At 38.5% G+C, this 24275-nt stretch overlaps 1 protein-coding gene across 2 annotated transcripts in view; it reads right to left on the reverse strand.

Moving 5' to 3' along the window:
* The window catches only part of LOC126342120 (ATP-binding cassette sub-family C member 10), a 371444-nt gene that overhangs the window by 69033 nt on the left and 278136 nt on the right, over window positions 1-24275 (reverse strand). For both annotated transcript variants that reach the window (XM_050001827.1, XM_050001828.1), the window contains 3 exons: window positions 22854-23023; window positions 16976-17195; window positions 8645-8836 (listed from right to left, as the gene is read on the reverse strand). In XM_050001827.1, coding sequence (XP_049857784.1) covers window positions 8645-8836; window positions 16976-17195; window positions 22854-23023 — 582 coding nt within the window. The remainder of the gene's footprint in view (window positions 1-8644; window positions 8837-16975; window positions 17196-22853; window positions 23024-24275) is intronic.

Here is a 24275-nt window from a genome sequence, read left to right on the forward strand (position 1 = left end):
ATACACAGGAACAACTATATGGCAGATTACATTTAAAAGAGGGGCTAACTCTGCCAAAAATTCTCTATAGAATCTGATAGGGATTCCATTGGGCCCTGGAGCTTTGTTCAATTTTAATTATTTCAGCTGTTCTCAACACCACTGAAGCTAACTCTTATTTCATTCAAATTTTAAGTGATATGAGGATTATATTGGGGCAGTTATCACAGGTTTTCCTTTTTAAAGAAATGTTGAAAATGGAGTTAACCATTTCAGCCATTGCTTTACTACTCTCAATTTCAGTTCTGTCCCATTCATGAATGACTGGATACTAATTTTTGTGCCACTAACAGCCTTTACATTCAATCAGAATTTCATTGGTTTTTGTGAAAGATCATTTGACAAAATATTCTGCTACAATAGTCGCTGAAGGCATGACGCATCACTGTCTTGACAGTAAAATGCATTTCATTCAGCAACACTCTATCTATAGCCCTACATTTTGTTTTACACCTATTATGCTGTAGTCTCCATATCTTTAGAAGGTTCTTCACAGTGATTATATACGATGGAGAGACCCTCACATTATGAACTTTTCTACTGGGTACCTATCTATCTAGTGCATGGTCAACTATTCATTTAAATTTGCACCATAGTTCCTCTACATGCTGTGTGCTACACTGGAAGTTTCGAATTTGTCACTGATGTATGACTCTACTGCTTTTTTAACAAGTTTGCTTAACATATATACTTGTTTTGGTTGTCATTTGTACTTTGGTAATCATTGCTGCCACAACTGCTCCATGATCACTAACATCAGTTTCAATGTTGACGTCCTCAAAGATCAGATCTAATTGTTGCCATTAGATCAAATATATTTCCATCATAAGTGGCATTCCAAACTGTCTATTCTAGGTAGTTTCCAGAAAATCATTGAGTAATGTTTCATGGGATGTCTTGTCACACCTACCACTAACAAAACTGTAATCTCCCCATCTGATCATTGGATGATTAAAGACTCCAATGATGACTAAACTATGATTGGATAACATATGTACAAGTGAAGTGAGGTTTTCTCTAATGTTCTTTGTTACATCAGTAGATGAGTCTCATGGGCAAGAGAAGGATCAAATTCACATTTTACGCCCACCCTTGATACTGAGTCTTGCCAAAACAATCTCACGTGCAGCTTCAATTTCTATCTCGGTTGATTTGAGTTTCTTGTCTACTGCAAAAATACATCACCTCCATTTCCATTAGCCTATCCTTTTGATGTACACTTACAATTTCCCCAGAAAATGTTATCAATTTCAGGTTTCAGGCAGCATTCTGTACCTTGCGTTATGTGAGCTTCACTGCTTTTGATGACTGCCTCAGAGTCTGAAAGAGACCCTTGTGTGCACTCCACACACAGTCAGCTATGTGACCGATGTTTAGTGCACACCTCTCCCATTCAGGGGGATGCTACAGTTTTCAACCCTACACCCAAGTCCATAATGTCATAGCCTAGTTGTTAAAGAATCTTCATAGTTGCTGATTCAGTCTTTTCACTCGACTCAGAACAATGTTGTGAACTGTGAGCCTGGCTGGTTTTCTCAACTTTCTCTGCAAGTCACTGGAATGATGCAAGTATGACCTCAGAGTCCAGATGACAGGCACCATATGTTTCAACAAGTGCCACAATCTGTAGGTAGCTGCAGCCTGCCCCCCCCCCCCCCCCCCCTGATAGTGGCTGCCAGGATAGCCTCTTCTACATGTTAAACAAGGCCTCCAGGTATACATATTGAGTGTACCAGGGATTCCTACCTGTCCCTTGCTGATGTTTCCTTAAGAGGTACCATTATTTGCCATGTGTTTGAACTGCCTGCGATTAATACAACCCTACCTGCCATACCTTTTTATGTTTGCCTCCTCCTGACACAGGACAAAGCAGGTTTCACAACAGATAAAGTGAGTCCCCATTGCTCTGTTTGTTTAACCCATACTTGTTGGTTAGGGGGTATTGGTAATTAACACCCTTAGCCCTGCCTACCCTATACAGGACATCTAGACCTACCATTGACATGCCACTCACAATCAAATGGATGTGTAATGACAGACCCCGTACTTCCTGCAGAGGAGAGAGGATCTGCAGGAGAGGATAGTCCTTACAGTATCTTTGGTACCAACAGGTACATGACTCTCAGGAACTCTTCCAACACATCAATTTGCAGCACCTACCAACCATCTGACAGTACCCAGGGAGATTTCCATTTGCTTAAGAACATCAATGAGCTCATCTCATGTTTGAGAAGAGCATTCACAGTGGGGCTGCACTGTGGCTGGTGCAATATTTTACCAAACAGTGAACAAATAACTTTAAATTGAGCCTGCTGACTATTCCTAATCTGCTGAGCTAAAAAATTACTAATTCCTTAGAATAACTGAAGCAAATACACAAAACAAGATTTCTATTAAGGCAACAGAAAAACCTAGGGTAAAGATTGCTAGTTTCTAAAACTTTTTGGGGCTAATGATGGTCGCTACCAAACTTAGTAGATCTAACAAAATAGGCTGGTTACAATGTGTGCTACAGTAACTAAATCACAAATGCCAATTTACTATGAATTAGCTTATGCACAGGACAGCAGTAACATACAAAAATTCTCCCAAATGAACGTTTATTTGTGTCAATATACACTGAAATTTGTCGTGACCTATTCTTTGGCATAAGCTGTGAAGAACAAACACTGATTTGCTAGAAAATAAATAAACAACAACATCTGTAACTTTTAAAAAATTTTCAAAAATAAAGTTCTGCATGCATCTGAAAATTCCCAAAAGCAACGTATTTCTCATATAATTATACAATGAAATTAGAGAATAATTGTTTTGAACAAGGATAGACTTCCGTTCTCAAAAATTTTGAAAAAAGCACAAGTAAGTTTAAGCCCACAATTAACGATAACATTACAAATTTAATGCGAAACTTGCAAATATTCAAAATTTCACAATGCATCACAATACAGATGAGTATTGACAAAATCAATAAGCGAGTTTGCAGAAGACACACATGTGAATCAAAAATTTCAGATCAGCACATGAATCTGACACACATGGTCTCAGGCAAAGGAATATTCCAGAGATGGCTTTTACATTTAAATAAATCTATGCATTGCATGGATTTTTTACTTAGCTGATTCTGCAACAACTTCTACACTCTCATGCCAAAGATAAACACTGCAGCATCTCAGTCAAAGAGCCAAAAATGTGTAGTATCAACAAAGCAGGTCTCCTGCCTGGGGCAGCTAACAATACTAACAGTTTCACAAGAAATAAACAGGAATGTCCTGCATAATTAAATTATTTTCAAAACAATCTATGAATGTGGTCTCTTTCTCAACAGAAAATTGTTACCTCCAAAATTTTCATTTGTCATAAAGCAAAAATTTCAGAGTCCCTACATAGTCAAGAGAGAACTGAACATATTCCTGATTAGCTGCTGGTGTTACACATTATCTGATCACCTAGATTCAAGAATTAAAGATTCTCTTAGATGCACTACAATGTTGACTGTAATCACACCTCAATTCTTACAGGATGTAGATAAGTACACATCACTTGGTGAGTGGAGTAGCCACAGTTGTAGAAGTCTAGAACAACACAGGGTGCACATCTCCATAGTAAAGGACATTTCATTACCGAATTTTTAAGAATTTAAAAATATTGCAAAGGAACCTGAAGGCCATTTATTTAACATCTTGGAAGAAGTAGAAATAATTGAATCACTAAAAAGTAATATGGAATCCACTCTGTATGGGCAATTGGAATTATGCCATTCACTAATTTCAGTTACCTACCAGGGAGATGTGCAAATGATATCTGACTGTTACATGTTGGTTATCTGTTTTTCTTGTACACTAGTCTGTCACTCAGACCCTGGTTCATGATTCTTACGTTAAACACTCAGTATTTTTGTTTCATCTGGTTCTTTGTTGTTGTAATATAATTGGTATTAGTGGCAAGGTACCTGCACATGCTTTCCCTTCTTGACTATGCCTTCCCCTGATGTTGTTGGTAACTCTTACGTTATATATAAATGTTTTTCATAGTTCACAATCTTTACTGATTTTGTATTTGCCTATACCTTGTTAATTAATGTTTATTTTTGTCATTTAGTATCTTTTTTATTCTTTTTATTTCCACTGATCTCTGTCACAGCCCCATTCAAAACTACTGTCTGGTTTCCATGTATCATATCATACTCGATGGTTAACACAACTGGAATTTTCTCATTTATGGGCACTTGGCCTGGACACAGTCCTGTTACTTTATTTTCATTTTATTAGAAGAAAATGTCTACCAATAATTGTCATCATAAGTAGATGTACATTCCTCTGCTACTTATTTTTTTGCCAAGAGGTAGACCACTGAGAATACTAATCTTACATACAGTGTATTGCTGGTGTTAGAGTAACTTACAAGATTTTTATTAATGTGTATTCTGTATAAATGTTTTATTGAGTACTTATCTTGCTGGCACGTATTTTTAAATGCAATTTTAATTTAGATTATGCTGGCATTGTACTATGCTGCCATGGCAGCTCTCCTACTTTCTCACATTCAAAGCCACTATTTAGTATATCTTACTACAGAAGCAGTCCTAAAAAACTATGACAGAGAGTGAGTTAGCTTAAGCCCTTTACTTGTTTCAGAAGTGTCCCTAAATAAAGCAGGGTGATTGTACTAGCTACGTTCCTACAGCATTTGGTGCGCAGCAGCCTTCCTCTGATGAGAGAGCTGACTTGTTCAATCAAATACCTAAGGGAAGTAGCCTACAGTTTATTATTATGGAATCTGAATCAAGGTCTTCACACTTATCAGTTCTGTGAAAACCTGTTGGTTGAATTGTTTTTTTTTTTTTTTTATAAATTTAATTTCTGATTCTTATTTTTCCAAGTAACTTGTTTTAACTGTGTCAGACAGTCATCCTCAGATCCAAATGCTGCAGAAATGAGTGACACATGAGTGGTAATACACGGTCCTCCTATACAGCATATGATGATGACAAATTTGGTTGCAGCCTGTGTGTAGCCTACAAACACAGAAGAAAGTTGGAGGAAAAACTAATCTGCTGTAGTGAAATATTGATGCATACAGTGAATAATACTATTTGATGGCCAGCAATGAGGCATTATGATACTGACTATAATTATAGAATATCTTGTTAATTGCAATCACAGCACTAAATAGTGTAATCTTAAAACTGTAAAAAAGCTGTCTTTTCAGAGGTTTTATTGTACTGAGAACATTTTGAGATTTTTATGATGTACAAATCAGGTATTGTGCCTGTAACAATTAGCCTATGACAGGAAATCATTATAAAGATCTTCTTATGAGTTTTCAGGTTGTTATGAAGCAAAAATGCTTCATGTTCAAAAAAATTTGTTTGACAATGTTTCAACACATTCTTTGTGGAGCGATGCATGGAGTAGCTTTGGAATATGGAACTTTATCCCATTTGTCGTAGTTACTTTGTCTAGCATTCTGCAAATTCTTCACCTTTCCCTGTACAAAGAACCAACTGCTTGGCAGCTATTTCCATGATTTAAAAAAACGTGTATAACATTTCCGACTGTCAACAATTAACTAAATATGATAATGCAGCAAACATACATCAGGAACATGTGTATCAACAAGACTTAAAAAATTTGAGTTGTTTGTATAAATCACATGCAATTAAAACATTCCTATTACTTTTTGATCACATCTCATATGCTGAACTGCGGTATGTTATGACAACTGAAAATCTGTACAAGACTCGGAGTGGAAACTACATTTTTTGTATGTAGAGGATGTTTCTTCCTATGATTTTTGCATACTAAATTACTGTACTTTTAATTTATTTGTACATATCCCTTGTGGCAGGGTAAACTTCCGTCCTCCATAAACTCCATTCACTGAGTGGTGCTATTTCCTCATAACTCCTAGGAGAACTTCTGATAGTAGTATTTGGAATGTACTAATAGTGAAAATTTGAATCAGGACTGAAGCTCAGATAATGTAATGGTTAAGGCAACTATTACTGATAAACAGGAGAACCATGTTGGAATCCTGGTCTAGAACTTATTTTCAATTGCCATATATTCTAAACAAATACTATTATGGTTGAAAACAAATAAGAAAATACTTTATTGTATTACTACAATATTACATACACAAATTTTCCATTGTAATATATTTTTGGAAGATTTGTAATGAGAAAAAATTGTACATTGATTAATGTTTACCTGAGTTCCCACTCGAAATACAACACTTATTCTGATAACAGATTGTAGTTGCACTTACCCGATATAGAAATCAGAATTCTGTATTTCAAACAAATTAATTTATTTTGATAGATATGAGTTTAGCTGTCTGTTTAGATTAACTGATATATAAAGTTCAGTTCCCTAAATGACTTGGTCTCTGTCTCCATGTTCTATTAAAAGTGTTCAAACAATGCTCAGTGCCTAGTTTATTAGCAATTCACACATGAGCTTCAATGAACTCTCACATAATTCTAATAAAATCTGCCCCTTCATGATAACTTGTGCTACTTCATACATCTGAATAAATTTACTGGTAGAAGTAAATTAAATATTCAGCAGCCCATTCACGAAGTGGAGTACTTTGGTGTAATTCATTTTCAGTGATAGCAGAAATGAATTACCACACAACTTCCTGGCTAATCAATGGGCTGTGCCGTTTTGTATTGGCAGAAACACAAAAATTATTAACGGTTTAAAAAAAAAAGATACATTGCCCTGGCTATGTGTAAGTGTGTGCAGGATGCTTACAGTACAAAGATATAGGTGGGCTAATATAACAACAAAAACAACCAATTATTCATAAAATTATTTAATTGGATAGATAAGAAATCTACTTTCCAAGCAATGGCAGGAGGTGCGCACACGCGCGCACGCGCGCGCGCGCGCGCGCGCGCGCGCGCGCGCGCGCGCCCACACACACACACACACACACACACACACACACACAAAAGACTGTTGTGATTGGCAAGCTTTCGGAGCCAGTGGCTCCTTCTTCAGGCAGAAGGGTTGAAGGGGAAGGAAGAATGGTGAACGAAAAGGACTGGAGAGGTCTAGGAAAAGGTGTAGATTTTAGGAACATCGCCCACAAGTGCAGGTCCCATACGGTAAGTCTCCCCTGAGGAAGAAAAGAGTCTTTTGTTCTCATCCCGTATGGTAAGTCTCCCCTGATCTGTGGTTTTGGGTGACTTTCCCAAAATCAACCCCTAGTCCTTTTCTTTCACCCTGTAGTGCTTTGAGAATTTTAGCATAAATTCTACAACCATTCATCCTTCTACTGTCTCGAACACACGATATTTTAAAAATAAGTGTGAGAGAACGTACATACTGCGCGGACACATGTTTGTGTGTGCAGACTGGAAAGGAGTCACGAGCACAAGGTAGATGCAATGGTCCCATGGCATCGACAAGTGTTTGCCGCTCGTGCCACAGAAGCCATATGGGAAGAGCAAGAAGTAATCATGTAGTATTCCTTGCTGTTTTAGTGTCTGTAATTATTGTTAAAGAAAAATGAACAGCTGATTATATACATTTAATTGTACTTCATGTGTTGGACTTGCTAGAAATAAGACATGTTCATAATTACGTGGTTGCAAAAACTATGCTAAAAATGTATTTAATTGAATCTAATGCTAGACAAATCAGATGACTTGCAAACAATCGAATATTTATGTGAGAAGTGGTGAATTTGTTCTTTGTGGAAGCTGAAATATACCAAGGCTAAACTAAAAGTATTTTGCAAGTATCCACTTATTTCAAGAATAGAGAGAGAGAGAGAGAGAGAGAGAGAGAGAGAGAGAGAGAGAGAGAGAGACTGAGAAATTCTCATAACCAGCATTATTCTTTAGAGAAGAAGGGTTTGGAGATCGACGTAACCAGCTATCCAGAGAAGAATATCAGCTGAGCATATCAAGTAAGTCAACTGATGTGAGAGAGGTGTGGATTTTGCTTGCACAGTATTAGAACTCTTCTTTCTTCCTCTTCAACCTTTCAGCCTAAAGAAGGAGCCACTGGCTCCGTAAGCTTCCCAATCACAACAGTCTTTTTTGTGTGTGGGTTCTGCCGCTGCTTGGTAGATTTCTTATCTATCCAATTAAATAAAGGATATAGTAGGGTATCTTTCATATCTTCCAGAATTATACTTTAGGGAAAGAACCCAGTCACTGAAAAGGCACTGGAAGAATGTGTTGACCCACGAGGGAATTACATTAAAAACAGTCCGTTTTTACCTAAAGCACAGTCTTTCACTGCCATGCATAGCTTTTAATAAAATATTGATGAACACTATACACTCACAAACACCCAAAATTTCAGTATATTGAATTCACATTCCAGGATAAACACTCTCAAGCCTATACTGAAATACTGAGACTAATAGTATACAACTTGTACTTTAATTTAGAAATAGTAATAAAATTAAAAAACTGGACAGGAAACAGTGTACTTAATAAATCAATATTTAAGTACAGAATTTAGTGAGGGTGCACAGATAATATGGAATGAGCTATTTACTTTAAAATTCAAGTGTTGAGTACATGTACAGGTAGAGACAGATATGAGGCTATATTCCAATTGTAAAAGTATTTGTATTTATTTACCTTAAAGTAGAGAGACTAAGGGAAGCAGTATTTACACGGTCTATAGTGATTCTCCCTGAAGAAGGATCTGTTAGACGAAACAGTGCTGCCAAAAGAGAGCTTTTTCCTGCTCCAGTGCGTCCTACCACACCAAGTTTTTCTCCAGGTCGAGTCTCAAAGCTCACTCCCTGGAGTGAAGCTACAACATCCTCCCTACAAAAATACAAGTTTTACAATTTTTATGTTTTCAAAATTAGGACTTCAATCTATAAATCCATCTTTTTTGGGAAAGAATGTAAAACATATGTACATAAAAAAGATTTCAGTGTTATGGTAGAAAACAGACATATGATTACTGCTTGATGAACATTTTTCAGTATATTAATACTCAATAATAAAGTTTCCCATCCTACCACGAAACACCTCAGTGGACTACAATTACATTTATTTCAAACTGCAGAAAAAACTCTCAATGCATAGATGAAGTTCCAGTATCTGGTCAGGAAGGAGTGTGTAGACAGCATATAAACTCCATTAACAAACTTAATAAATAAGTCCTTTATTTCAGATATTTTCCGGAGTACCTAAAAACACGCACAATTTGCATCCTTATTATAGAGAGGTAATGTGGAGAGTATCAAAACCACAGGTGAGTTTTAATACTGTCTGCATTCCCAAAAATAACTGAATCAATCCTTAATGATAAAGTAGTGAGTTACATGAATAAATACAACCTTTCTAATGAAGTGTAGTTTGGTTTCTGAAGTGAGAGAAGTACAATACTGGCCATTACAGAGTTTACAAAAATGGTACTTGACAAGAAGGACTGGGTTACAAGAATATCCTTACACTTGTTAAAGGATTTTGGCACTATTATCTACAAAATACTACACTGGTAGTCAGCAGCTAAAAAACACATATACTGTTGGACTGAAATAATTACAGGCACAGATGGATGACATGACACACAGTATATATGTAATAGAGGTGGAGCGGTATATTTACAATGACAAATGGTACAGATTTCACCACATGTGAAAACAAGAAACCAAATAAAATAATATACGTGCTTAACACAGGTCAACCCCTCAACATAAAGGTTGATATCGGACTCTCAGTATGGAATATGCCCTCCTCAAACACTAATGCAAATTTTGCACCTATTACTGGTGTTGGCTACCAAACTGTTGAGTAGTGCTTAGAAGATAATGTCCCACTCCTCTCAACAGGCAGTTTCCAGTTATTGCACTATTCAGGGAGTTGGTGTCCATTGAGCAATATGTCTGCCAAGAACATCCTAGGCATGATCTATAAGGTTTAGGTCCAGAGAGTACAGAGATCATTCCATATGTTCAATGTCTTCATACTCCAATGTGTCTGACACCTCAGCAGTTCCTGTGTGGGAGGGCACCATCATTCACAGACAGACAGTAGGGATCCACCACACTCCTAAACAGTTGGACATGATCCAGAATAGTTTCCCTGCAATACTGCTGTGCAGTAATGATACCTTGTGCAGAGATGTGCAGTGGTGTTCAGCCACTGTGCATAATGTCTGCCTACACCATAATGCCCAGGTGCAACACATGAATTATGTTCATGACTATTCTGTGGTGTGTAATGTGTTCCCCTCTCTCTTCTCACTAACAGCCACAATCACTTGCCACAGTGAAGCATGATTTGTCAGACATAATCATGTTGGATCACTGTTGCTGACCCCAACCAAAACAACATGCTTCCTACACGAACAAACTCTTTCTCAAAATGAGGGATGCATTTAAAAGTCTTCTGAGTGAGCAAACCATCATGATTTAATCACCGTGAAATGGTTCTGGGAGTCACACATACCAGTGCCAACTACAGGGTCTGCAAGGGTGTGCCTAGGAGCGAGATGTCTGTTCCTTTTCCCCACTATGTCTTTGTATCAATTCTCTTGTGATGTATTAGCACATCTACGACCAACAGAATACTTTTGCAAAGCATTTCCACCTTCATCAGCCTTTTTTAATTGTGAGATGGCAGTTTTGGACACACCCATTACTGTGGTCACAGTAGTGGCACTTTGAACACCTTGAGCCATCCAACTGGTCACCCACAATTGTAAGCATTCAAATGGCATCTTGCAGACTGCCGTACCACATAGAATATCACACAACAAACTTTGTCAAACATCATATTGCATGAACCGCTGAATGAATACAGAGCATTTATGCATTTAGCACAGCTTGTCTTCTACGTTTCCTTATAATAATTTTGGTCACGCGTTACACAGCAATTGCAGTTGTTCTGTAGCAAGTGTCAGTTTTTCCTTAACAACTGCCAAGCAGAGTACTAAACAAGCTAGAAGCATTAGGAGTGTAAGAGGAATACAAAACAAATGGCTCTAGTCTTAAGTGGAAAACAAGGTGCAAAAGGCAGATATAACTTACAGGTCTGCTGATGATAAATTTCTAGTAATATAATTGTCAGACAAGAAATACACTTTATGTTTTATGCAAACTGAAGGTGGATGGAGAGAAAGGAAAAGAATGGGAAAGAATTATTGAAGTCAGCTGCATTGAGACTTTAGGCAGATTCAGTGGTGATGAATGAAAATGTGTACTGGACCATGACTCGAACGCAGGATCTCCTGGTTACTAGGTGTTGCATTAACCGCTGCACCATCCGGACACAGCGTTTATCGCAAATGTGCAGACTATCTCGGTGCAGCCTCTGGCTGACCCACACTCTGATCTAGAACCATCTATCTGCAGTCTGCATCTATGTCCTCCACGTTTGCTACTTTGAGACTCCTGAGGGATGTTGACATGTCCAAAAGAACAGATACCACACATTCATATAACTGAGTCACCTCAAAGGGCTATGAATCCATCACCTTCAGTGCAAATGCACAATCAAATTTGACCTCCTGCAGGTATGTCAAAATAGCAAACATGGAGGACATGGATGGGAATTGCAGACAGGTGGCACTAGGTGGAAGTGTGGATCAGTTGGGAGACATAACGAGATAGTCTGTGCAACTGCAATAAAAAATGTGTCCAGATGGCACAGTGGTTAACGCAACTGCCTAGTAAGCAGGATATCCCAGGTTTGAAGCCAGGTCCAGCACACATTTTCAGTCATCACTGCTGATTCCACATGAAGTCCTGATGTAGGTAGCATCAATAATTATTTCCTTTCCCTTTCCTCACATCCCCTCTCCACCTTCAATTTACATAATACATAATACACAGCTGTGGATTCTGCATGGTGTTTGTTCTTTTGAACATGTCTAATATAACAGACACCACACATTCATATAAAAGAAATATACAAACAAAGGTATCCCTCAGGGTAGTGTAGTGGGTCCAATTCTGTTCTTCATATATATCAATGATGTTCCAGGCAGTGTAAGACATGGAAAAAGAGTTCTCTATGCTGAGGACAGCAAGAGCGTAGTTGGTGACAAAACATCAAAACTCCTGCTAGAGAAAGAAAATGATACACTCAAGGATGTTTATGACTGGACAGTATGAAACATATTAACATTGTACATAAAGAAAACAAACAGAACACACTTGAGCATAAAAAGGGAAAACAACTCTGTGACATAAAGCACAGGTGATAAATCAACAGGCTGTATAACAAACACAAGGCTTCTTGGGGATGAGTACTGGTTATCAATTAACATGGAATGAACCAAAACAATATCAACAGCATGTTACACTCTTAGGGTTGTTTCATCGATTTGTAACAGCCAGTCTCTTGTTGGTGACATACTATTCCTATATATGCTTAATTCTGAGTTGTGGGATTCTTTTCTGGGGACCAAAGTCACAAACCATGGGCACAATTTTTAAACCACGGGAAAAGGCACTAATAATAACAACAGAAGGTAGCAGTCAGCCTCATTGTAAATAACTATTTAAAGAACTGAGTGTTCTTACTGCAACAAGTAAGTACCTCTACCAACTTGTTGTGCAGATCAGAGAAAACATTACTAAATATCTCACTAATGGTTATAGACATAATCATGAAATAAGAGCCAGTTTAGACCTACATTTACCACAGAAAAACAAATGAAAAGTTATTCCCCAGTATAAAAGTGTAGAACAAATTGCCCAATGAGATGGAAAATATTATTAAAATACTTCTGTTTAAAAAGGCAAATATAACATTCCTCATAAGTAATGCATACTACATAATTGAAGAAAAGTTAGATAAGTCAGAGCAGTGGTTAATAATGAAATGGGTAAGTACAACACCCTGTCATATTAAAATATATCATCACAATGTAAAGCTTTACAAGAAAATCATGTGCTAAGATCTATAGTGCATGATGATAATGCCTTGTCACTCTCCCAAACTCAGCATCTCACTAATCATGGTGGAGCTGAATCGGTTATTCAGGCGGGCTGAGGGGAGGACATAAAAAAAGTGCATGGGGCATAGTTGCAAGTTTCTGGGGCTGGAGTTTGGTTTCAGAACAGACAGAAGTTAGCATAAAGAATGTAGAACGATATTTGTAGTCCTGGAATCAGCAGCAGGTGCAGTGATGACCAGTAGTGGGTGCAGTGATGAAGAACAAAACTGTATCATATATACGTTGTAAGTTGTATGGAGCAAATTGTGTGTAAATCAAATAGCACTGAGCAATAGGGACCAACCAAATTAGATACTGCAGTTGTTAAGACCCCATGTTCAGTATGATATTTGCTCTGATTGGTCATCTGGCTACATGTTTTCTGTGATTTTCCTAAATCATTCCAGGCAAATACTGGGATAGCTTCCTCATCAAGGAGGCCACAGCTTATGACCTGTACTATCATTATAAAAGTATATTTAATATAGTTATTATGTTCTATATATATATATATATATATATATATATATATATATATATATATATATATATATATATTAAAAACAAAGATTCCAAGACTTACCAAGCGGGAAAGCGCCGGCAGACAGGCACATGAACAAAACACACAAACACACACACAGAATTACGAGCTTTCGCAACTGGCAGTTGCTTCGTCAGGAAGGAAGGAAGCAGAGGGAAAAATGAAAGGGTGTGGGTTTTAAGGGAGAGGGTAAGGAGTCACTCCAATCCCGGGAGCGGAAATACTTCCCTTAGGGGAAGTCATCATTCTTCCGGCTGACAAGGGTTCCACGACTGTGGTACTTGATCGTCGGGAGTATGTGGCTGAGGGACTGCGTCAGCTTTCAGACAACTCTACATACAAAGTTTGGCGAAGTAATCCCATTCCTGATGTCCAGGCGGAGCTTCAAGGAATCCTCAGAACCTTAGGCCCCCTACAAAACCTTTCACCTGACTCCATCAAACTCCTCACCCCACCGTCACCTCGCACTCCTACCTTCTACCTACTTCCTAAAATTCACAAACCCAAACATCCTGGCCGCCCCATTGTAGCTGGTTACCAAGCCCCCACAGAACGTATCTCTGCCTACGTAGATCAACACCTTCAACCCATTACATGCAGTCTCCCATCCTTCATCAAAGACACCAACCACTTTCTCGAACGCCTGGAATCCGTACCCAGTCTGTTACCCCCAGAAACCATCCTGGTAACCATTGATGCCACTTCCCTATACACAAATATCCCGCACGTCCAGGGCCTCGCTGCAGTGGAGCACTTCCTTTCACGCCGATCACCTGCCACCCTACCTAAAACCTCTTTCCTCGTCACCTTAGCCAGCTTCATCCTGACCCACAACTTCTTCACTTTTGAAGGCCAGACATACCAACAATTAAAGGGAACAGCCATGGGTACCAGGATGGCCCCCTCGTATGCCAACCTATTTATGGGTCGCTTAGAGGAAGCCTTCTTGGTTACCCAAGCCTGCCAACCCAAAGTTTGGTACAGATTTATTGATGACATCTTCATGATCTGGACTCACAGTGAAGAACAACTCCAGAATTTCCTCTCCAACCTCAACTCCTTTGGTTCCATCAGATTCACCTGGTCCTACTCCAAATCCCATGCCACTTTCCTAGATGTTGACCTCCATCTGTCCAATGGCCAGCTGCACACATCCGTCCACATCAAACCCACCAACAAGCAACAGTACCTCCATTATGACAGCTGCCACCCATTCCATATCAAACGGTCCCTTCCCTACAGCCTAGGCCTTCGTGGCAAACGAACCTGCTCCAGTCCTGAATCCCCTCGACCATTACACCAACAACCTGAAAACAGCTTTCGCATCCCGCAACTACCCTCCCAACCTGGTACAGAAGCAGATAACCAGAGCCACTTCCTCATCCCCTCAAACCCAGAACCTCTCACAGAAGAACCCCAAAAGTGCCCCACTTGTAACAGAATACTTCCCGGGACTGGATCAGACCTTGAATGTGGCTCTCCAGCAGGGATACGACTTCCTAAAATCCTGCCCCGAAATGAGATCCATCCTTCATGAAATCCTCCCCACTCCACCAAGAGTGTCTTTCCGCCGTCCACCTAACCTTCGTAACCTCTTGGTTCATCCCTATGAAATCCCCAAACCACCTCCCCTACCCTCTGGCTCCTACCCTTGCAACCGCCCCCGGTGTAAAACCTGTCCTATGCACCCTCCCACCACCACCTACTCCAGTCCTGTAACCCGGAAGGTGTACACAATCAAAGGGAGAGCCACATGTGAAAGCACCCACGTGATTTACCAACTGACCTGCCTGCACTGTGATGCTTTCTATGTGGGAATGACCAGCAACAAACTGTCCATTCGCATGAATGGACACAGGCAGACAGTGTTTGTTGGTAATGAGGATCACCCTGTGGCTAAACATGCCTTGATGCACGGCCAGCACATCTTGGCACAGTGTTACACCGTCCGAGTTATCTGGATACTTCCCACCAACACCAACCTATCCGAACTCCGGAGATGGGAACTCGCCCTTCAGTATATCCTCTCTTCTCGATATCCGTCAGGCCTCAACCTCCGCTAATTTCAAGTTGCCGCCGCTCATACCTCACCTGTCTTTCAACAACTTCTTTGCCTCTGTACTTCCGCCTCGACTGACATCTCTGCCCTTAACTCTTTGCCTTTAAATATGTCTGCTTGTGTCTGTGTATGTGCGGATGGATATGTGTGTGTGTGTGTGTGTGTGTGTGTGTGTGTGTGTGTGCGAGTGTACACCTGTCCTTTTTTTTCCCCAAGGGAAGTCTTTCCGCTCCCGGGATTGGAATGACTCCTTACCCTCTCCCTTAAAACCCACACCCTTTCATTTTTCCCTCTCCTTCCTTCCTTCCTGACGAAGCAACTGCCAGTTGCGAAAGCTCGTAATTCTGTGTGTGTGTTTGTGTGTTTTGTTCATGTGCCTGTCTGCCGGCGCTTTCCCGCTTGGTAAGTCTTGGAATCTTTGTTTTTAATATATTTTTCCCATGTGGAAGTTTCTTTCTGTTTTATATATATATATATATATATATATATATATATATATATATATATATATATATATATATATATATATATATATATATATTATGATGATAATCCCATATCACTCTAAGATGATCCCAGGATGAAGAAATAAATAAAATCAATCACAGGATCATTTAGTGGTCACTGCACTTAGCAAGGAAAATGGTACTTCACATATGGACTATTTTCTGTCTCATCAAAGTCAGCATTTTACTATGGCACATACTCAATAATGTAATGGTAACTTACAGACATACGTAAATTTACAGAATTGTTTCCTTGTACTCCATTTAGTTTTTAGAGAAGTTTTACTTTTTTTAGGGTTACATATAATTTTCCTGCATTTGGGTATTAGAGTGGTGATGGTGCCTTTCAAAATTGAATAAACAAAGTGTAGAGACACAAAATGGTTATGAGTACGGCTCAAATTACAACTGTCTCAGTAGCTTTGCGCAAATGGTTGTAAAAATAGACATTTAAAAAATCTTGCTAAATAGTCAAAGACCATGGACAGGTCATCACCATTCATCTTCAACACAGAATAGATAACAAGAAGCAATTGCAGCAGTGTTGTTCACTTCAGAAATAATGTGATGTTGTCAAGTATATAGAGACGGAAATATCCTTTTATATAGCACAATGAGTACCATTTGTCATAGTCTCCTCTCCATTTTTGCTTATAAGAAATAATACCACCACAACATCCAATGTCAGTGTCACAAAAGTCATGAGACTCCCAAGTACTGCAATAACTTAAGTCTCTTAACAGTAGATATGCTTGTAGTTTGTCAAAACAAATGTTGTAAGGTATATATCAACTGCTGATAGTTTTATGAAAAAGCAGCCACATCCCAGTTACTGTAGCATCCAAATATCAATTCATTTGATAGCATTTATAAATTGCAGCTATAGAGTTTTAAAGGTGTTCACCTGTAACGCAAGACAACACCATTGAAGGACACAACTCCTTGAGCTGGCCACCCATATGGTGGTTGTTCACCTCCTTGAGATTCCTTCTCAACACTTTGGACATACTGCAATACTCGTTCCACAGCCACCATTTCACGTTCTGTTTCTGCAAATGCATTTGCAACACCACCTAATACACCTGTTGCTGATAGAGCATAAGATATGGCAAGTCCCACCAAACCTGAAATGAAATAATATAAAACAACAGAGTTAGTTTCAAATGCTCACTGCAAGGCAATTTCAAGCAAGTAAGTTTTGCTGTTTCATTTATTCTCATGTCTTGCTTGAAAACTGGTTTTTAACATAATACTAAACCACATAATAAATATATGAAATACAAATTACATGTAAATCTGTTTCTCACGAGGCAAAATATTTTTAGTAATGCCACTGTACTGGGCCATGACATACAATTCATTGCCCTCTCCCGAATCTTTTAGGTTGTTCCTCCTTAAATTTCTTCCTCACATGTCAATCACTGTGCTGGGATCTTCTTCAGATCTCTTCTGGTGTCCCTGGTTAATTTAACACTGTTCAAGACCTGGTTAGTTTAACATTGTTCAAGACCATTCACTAATGAAAAGGAATCTTCCCCAAATTTGTTTTCAATAATTGGCATTACTGGGTGACATTTTTCAAGCTGTTATTGTTTAGAAATCATTATTGGGTAGATACTGATAACAGGCAGTGAAAGAGATGGATGGAAAATTTTTACCAAAATATTATGATCGTGCTACCTAGGTGGCTTCCTGGCAGCTGTTTCCATTCCCTGCACACCATGGTTAGGTATTTACTTCAATTATTATTATTATTATTATTATTATTATTATTATTATTAGTGGTGGTTTAGGGTGCTATAATGCAAGGTAATCAGCAACCTTGCCTGAAATAAGAATAGGCAATATCTCATTAAAATATATATATCAAGTTGTTTCATTACACAAGTATTGAAAAAACAGCATTCACATTGTGAGATTCATGAAAGACCACCTGTAAAGTCAGGCAGAACACAGCAAAATAACTAGATAAAATCAAAGGTAAACTACCAGTAGAGACACAGAATAAAAGGGGACAAACGACTATGGTTGTAGCACTACTTAAGTACAATGGTGACCAAAACACTCTGCAACACATTAAAATCTGACACTCAATATATTGAGAAGTGACATCACACAAAATCTTACAATGTAAAGCACATTTGCCTCATTGTCAGTCAAAATAGAGGGCATGTCCTGTTGGAGACCATTGTATTTACTCCCTTGATTGCAGGAAATCGTGAAGCAGAAATCCTGCAGTTGTCATCTCTATTGAAATTACTTTTGTTCTTGAACTTTACTTGTAGATGTTTTACATTCTCTAGTTAGCATTCATATAAAGGGGCAGTAATACGAAAATGAGACTGGTGGGGAGGCGGGGGGGGGGGGGGGGGGGGGGGGGGAGTAAACTGTTTATTAATCATGATAACTGTTCCTATATTTATCCCATTATGAGACACTGTGGTCAATGCCTTCATTGAAAAGTATTTGTGGTTGCTACGGAACCATGATTGTCCCCAGGCAAGCACATCTTCATCCGAAGCAAATCATTGGCCACAAATGTCTTTTTTTCAGGGTTCTAAAAATATGGAAATCACATGGGGAAAGATCAAGAGTATATGGAGGATTTGTAAGGGACTCCCAGTGAAATTTCTGCAATGTGCTTGAAACAAACTAGGCAACATGTGGGCCGTCCTTTCATTGTCCTCTCACTTTTGTCCATATAGACACACTGTCACAGCCACACACCACTTTAAAGAAATCAAGTAAGCTTTTGTGGGTTGAAAAAAAGTCTTTTATTTTGTACTGACTGAAAAATGTGATCTTCATACAATGTTTTGAAGAATTTTCCTTATGCAGGCAGTAACTCCGTAAATGAAAGGTAACCTTACAGAGTGGGAAGGCTGTTTATCATTCTTCTTATCGACATAACTAATACTACTTCCTTTGAAGGGAAATAGTATTCATGGAAAAACCATCATAGCCAGTGGCCACTGGGAGCAGAAGGGAAGGATTGGAAAGGCAGCTGACAGTAAGAGAGTTGGTGGGGGGAGAGGGGGGGGGGTGAAGATGCATGGAACACACATGAAAGATGAGCACTAGCAACAGTGAGTTATTGCAAATGATGTCATGGAAGAATGGACTGGGGGTGGCAGACAGAACAGAGGAAGGAGAGAGTGTGGGGAACAGGGTGTGGGCTGCAGGATGAGTAAAGTTATGGTTCCTGAGGCAAAGTAGGTGGTGGGTGTGAGGCAGGGGCTAGTGCAGAATACCGTATTTACTCGAATCTAAGCCCCATCTGAAAAATGAGACTCAAAATAAAGGGAAAAAAAATTCCCTAATCTAGGCCGCACCTGAAATTTGAGACTCGAAATTCAAGGGGAAAGAAAAGTTTTAGGCCACACCTCCAAATCGAAACAAAGTTAGTCCATTGTAATATGAGACAATTTAGGTCAAATGAATGACGATACAGCTACAGCAGTTTGGTTCAAGTCGTAAGCTTAGCAGTTAAGCTTTACCAGGTAGCCATTGCTATTCGTCAGGTGCTTCGTCCGTATTTATACGGGTACCTTTCCTTTTTCACGTGCTTCGTCTGGTTTGAATCGATTGCTTATTTTGCTTTGATCTGATAAGTGCCGTTTTCTTTGTTATAAGTGTTTACGTCACTCTAAGCTGAAAATGCATTACTGTGCTGTGTCATGCATTGTTTGTTGCATTCTGATAGTGCGTGTTTACAGCCTGTCGCTGCTCGCCGTGGCATGGCTTGCTTTTGTGCGCGCTACCACCACTTACAGTTAAAGAAAAAGAGAGAGGAATCATCTCATTAGCAAAACAATGGCAACAGACTGCTATTTGTTGTTACTTACACTGCTGCTTTCTTTGATAATGATCAACAAGAACCAAATAATAGACTGCGTTTGATAGAACATGTTCTGAATGAGTTAGGCGAAAATTTTTCTCCGTTTGAAAATCTTTGCAGCCGCTTCTGTAGTACATCAAATTATGCACAGAAATTAGAATCATCTTAGATTTAAAAATCTAGTCAGTTGCCGTGCTTCACTTATGACTGTATCACTATTAGGCATAAGAATAATACGAATATAAACATGACACGATACGTATATTCTTCCGTGTTTGCTGTTGTCCCACTCTAGTTTCATAGTTTATTAGGCAGATGTGATTTAAATGGGATAGCAGCAAACATGAAAGAATACATGGCAAAATGTTTATATTCGTATTATTTTTATGGTGAAGAGAATACTGCATGTGATTCACATTTCATCAGGTTCCTATTAGCAACCATCTCTTCTCACAGGTATGAAAAAATATTGACAAACATCCCAAACAGTCTTGCCAGTCGGATTTTTGTCGTACATTTAAATACTGCTACATTCGAAGATGAACAATACGGAATTTGTATTTCCTTCGTTGGATAATGTACGAATATGCATTGGTCGAAACTCAGGGAAGAGAAAAAAAGCCCATCTTCCACTTGTAGAGCTACTTATATTCGATGGCAGAAGTTAGTTGTGGCAGCACCTACCAACATTTTTCAAAACTTCCGCTTGCTTGCTTTGCTCTCGATTCTAAGCCACAGCCGGTTTTTTGGATTACAAAAACCGGAAAAAAAGTGCGGCTTAGATTCAAGTATATACGGTACGGTCAGGAAGATTCTGGGATCAAACAATGTGTTTTAAGGGCACGTAACTCAGACACACTGGGGTGTGTGTTTGTGTGTGTGTGTGGGGGGGGGGGGGGGGGGGGGGGATGCAGATAATACGGGTTTTGTGGAAGTCATTGACTCTGAGTAAGGCATGCAAGGCCTCGGACATGGGCAACAGGTTCAGCTCTCATTTAGCAAAGTAACTCTGATTAATCAAAAGAGCAATAATTGAATCCTGGTCATTTTATGTTCACTCTTTTACTCACAATGTTACATACCCTCACATTCCTTTGAACAACTAGATTGATTTTAAGTATCATATAAATATTTGAAGCAAATAAATTTGCAGCATCAAGAACATCTAATGAATGCAGTCCTTGACCAGCTACATTGTTCCTCACCAACCCTGGTCTTAAAATAAAGCACTGCTACTTGGAGTTGTTTTCATACAATAAGAATTAACATTTTAATTCTTCACTACACCAAGTCTTTTGAGACATTTATGCATCTCCCACATTAGTATTCATTTTTGATTTTTTTTTTTTTTTTTTTTTTTACCTTTCTGATCCCCCTATTCCCACAAATTTTGATAATGAGAAAAATATATGAAAAAACTACAAAATGTTTGTAGGAATTGAACATAGGTCCTCTGTTCCCCAGCCAGCGGTCTCAGCATGCTGCTTGGGTGCCTTCTTCAAAGATCACTGATTGAATTTGTTGGTATAAAATGCTCAGTTTTCTATTATTTATTAATTTCATCAATATTGAGTTGATTGGGCATTATGAGGGGGGAGGGGGGGGGGGGGAGTAATGAGCGAAAAGAGTCCTTCAATTTAAATGCTACACAAGCAACCTGCACCAAACATGAACTGAGCTGGTTGCTTTGTCATGCCTGAGGGCTTCCCCTTGTCAGCAGTGTGTTCCACCGCTGGGCAGTCACCTCTGCTTGTGGCCACAGTCTGGTGGAGAACTAGTTGATAGTCACACCCACATAAAATGTGGAATATCCTAACCACAATCCTTCCCACTCCTCAAAAAGTGGTATTCTGCTAACCACAATACCCTAGTCCATCCTGACACCACACCCACAGTCAATCCTTGGGCCACGAGTCATATCATTGTGAATGGCTCAGGTGCAAGACCTATCCAATAAACCACTAGTCTCATTTTATTCCAATACCATAACAGTCTTACTCAATCTTACCAGAAAGAGGGCCATCTATGAAAGCACTCATGTCATTTTTCAGCTTTTCTGCAATTCCTCGCACATTGATGTAATACGTCAGTCAGAACATCAAAGACTCAATCTGGTATGACAAACAATTGTGATCCAAACTGAAATATATAAAATTTCACCATGGGTGAGAAGTGCTAGAACTTTGATATTCTCACTAGTATATAGAAAGGAAAGAAGATATATTAGGGTATTAATAATTGGCATTTCCCAAGGATATGTTACAGGCCCTCCACTGTTCCTGATATATATAAACAATTTACGAGACAATTGGAGAAGGCCTCATACTGTTTGCAAATGATGCTGTCCTTTACTGTCTTGTAAAGTCATCAAATGATCGGAACCAATTGCAAAATAATTTAGACAAGGTATCTGTATGGTGTAAAAAGTGGCAATTGACACTGAATAATGAAAAGTGTGTAGTTAGCTACACAAGTACTAAAAGAAAACTGATAAATTTCAGTTACACTATAAGTCAGATTTCTAAAATATTGCAGGCTGTGGAAACAAATAAACACAAAACAAAATAATTTAAAAATAACTTTCTTACTTGCTGAACAGGCTCAACAACAAAAGCGTTTGCTAAAAACCTTCTGTGTCAAATTTGGAATGTAATCAGTGCCATTAAAATAACTTGACTTAGTTAATTTAGCAATTATTCTGGAACATTTTCTAAAAAACATTATTTACTGACTGACTTACTGTGGCTTTGCAAGCAGCATTTCAGCACTGGCTTACAAGCCTGAGAGCAGTATTATTTCATATGCTATTTAGAAAAGGTATTTTAACTGTTTTGATCAGATCAAAGATCATAAATGATACAAAACAGCTGAAGACACAATGTTATTAAAAAAGTGATGAAATGAAACACAGAAAATGGAAGACATAAGAAAATGACTTGATTACCAGCATCTGCAGTGCCAAGCTGTCTCTGCACCACTGCAGCTAGTCCAACTCCTCCCACCACAGCAACCCCCACTAGCTGCAACCTTAGTCCCATCCACTGCTCTGCTGCACGGGCAGCCAGCTGGCACTTCTGACTTGCCTCCAGGTGACGATCATTCTCCTCACAAAATCTGCAATAAAAAATCACATAAAGCCATTATTTGTTAATATTCTGAAAAAAAATCTGCAATTTATTCATAAGCCTTGGATAGCACTCTAATGTCTTTTAGTTTTTCCAATGGTATTTCTGTGTGTACTACAGTGTGTCAAGCAGGCCTAAAGGTGACTGACTGGTTTACGAAGGCAATGACAACAGAATTATGTGTTTGACTGTAATCATGAGACATAATTGCTGGCCAGTACTTAACTACAGGAAGTAAAATGTGTAGTGATACACTTCCTAGCTTTCAGAACTCATTCTTCCCTCAGGATTAAATACCAATAAAAATCCATTCAGAGAGATCACAGTATTGCACATACGCATAGGAAATTTAATGTGTAAACTTTGTTGCAGTCTGAAAGCTTCATTCAATGATGTTTCCAGGAACACTCAAGTTTTATTCACCTTCTGAGTAAGTATCTAGGTAAATAATTTTGTTTGTGCACAGAATAACAGGGCTCGCTTTCCGGATCTGGAAATATTTCAATATAGTAACTGTTGATGAATTCTCTGTCACATCTCTAGATTAACAAACGGTATCTCACATTTGATATAATTCGGAAGACTGTTGTATTACCAGCATTTATAACTCCATCTTGGTCAATCAGCTGCATAACAGTATATGAATGTGTGTTTCAGTAGAATGTAAAATGTAGATATTCATCTCATAATGTACAGTTACAAATGAAAGATTTTTGTACAGGAGACAGGTCCAATTACTTAAAAAAATAAGGTTATAATAATTAACATGTTTCAGCAAACATTTCTGCATGTTTACACATGAACAATTTAACAAGAACATATATAACACTTACAGTCAATTTGCAATACAATTTATACAATATATTAACAATTTATTATACAATACATAATCTTCATTGTTTCTTTTCTTTTCAAATTGCCAAATTGTCCTGCATGAATTCTTCAATTGAGTAATAACATTTTTCCACTAGTGTATTAAATAACAATCTTTTTAGTGGGTCAAAGTCCATATTTAACAGATTTGTGTTATTTAATTTATTGTAAATTTTTAAGTCCATGACATAGAAAATAGTTTCAGATGCAAGAAAGTGAAAAAGTTGTCAGAAATCTTTGTTATTTTAGATGGAATACTTCACATGCCATTATGTGGCGGAAGCAGCGCAAGTTGTGGGGGCCCAGACACATGTTGCTTGAGGTCTTTCAACATTGGGGCAGTGCTGGACTGTGGATGTGACTACTTA

The sequence above is a fragment of the Schistocerca gregaria genome, chromosome 1 (genome assembly GCF_023897955.1).
Source record: "Schistocerca gregaria isolate iqSchGreg1 chromosome 1, iqSchGreg1.2, whole genome shotgun sequence".
Classification (NCBI taxonomy): domain Eukaryota; kingdom Metazoa; phylum Arthropoda; class Insecta; order Orthoptera; family Acrididae; genus Schistocerca; species Schistocerca gregaria.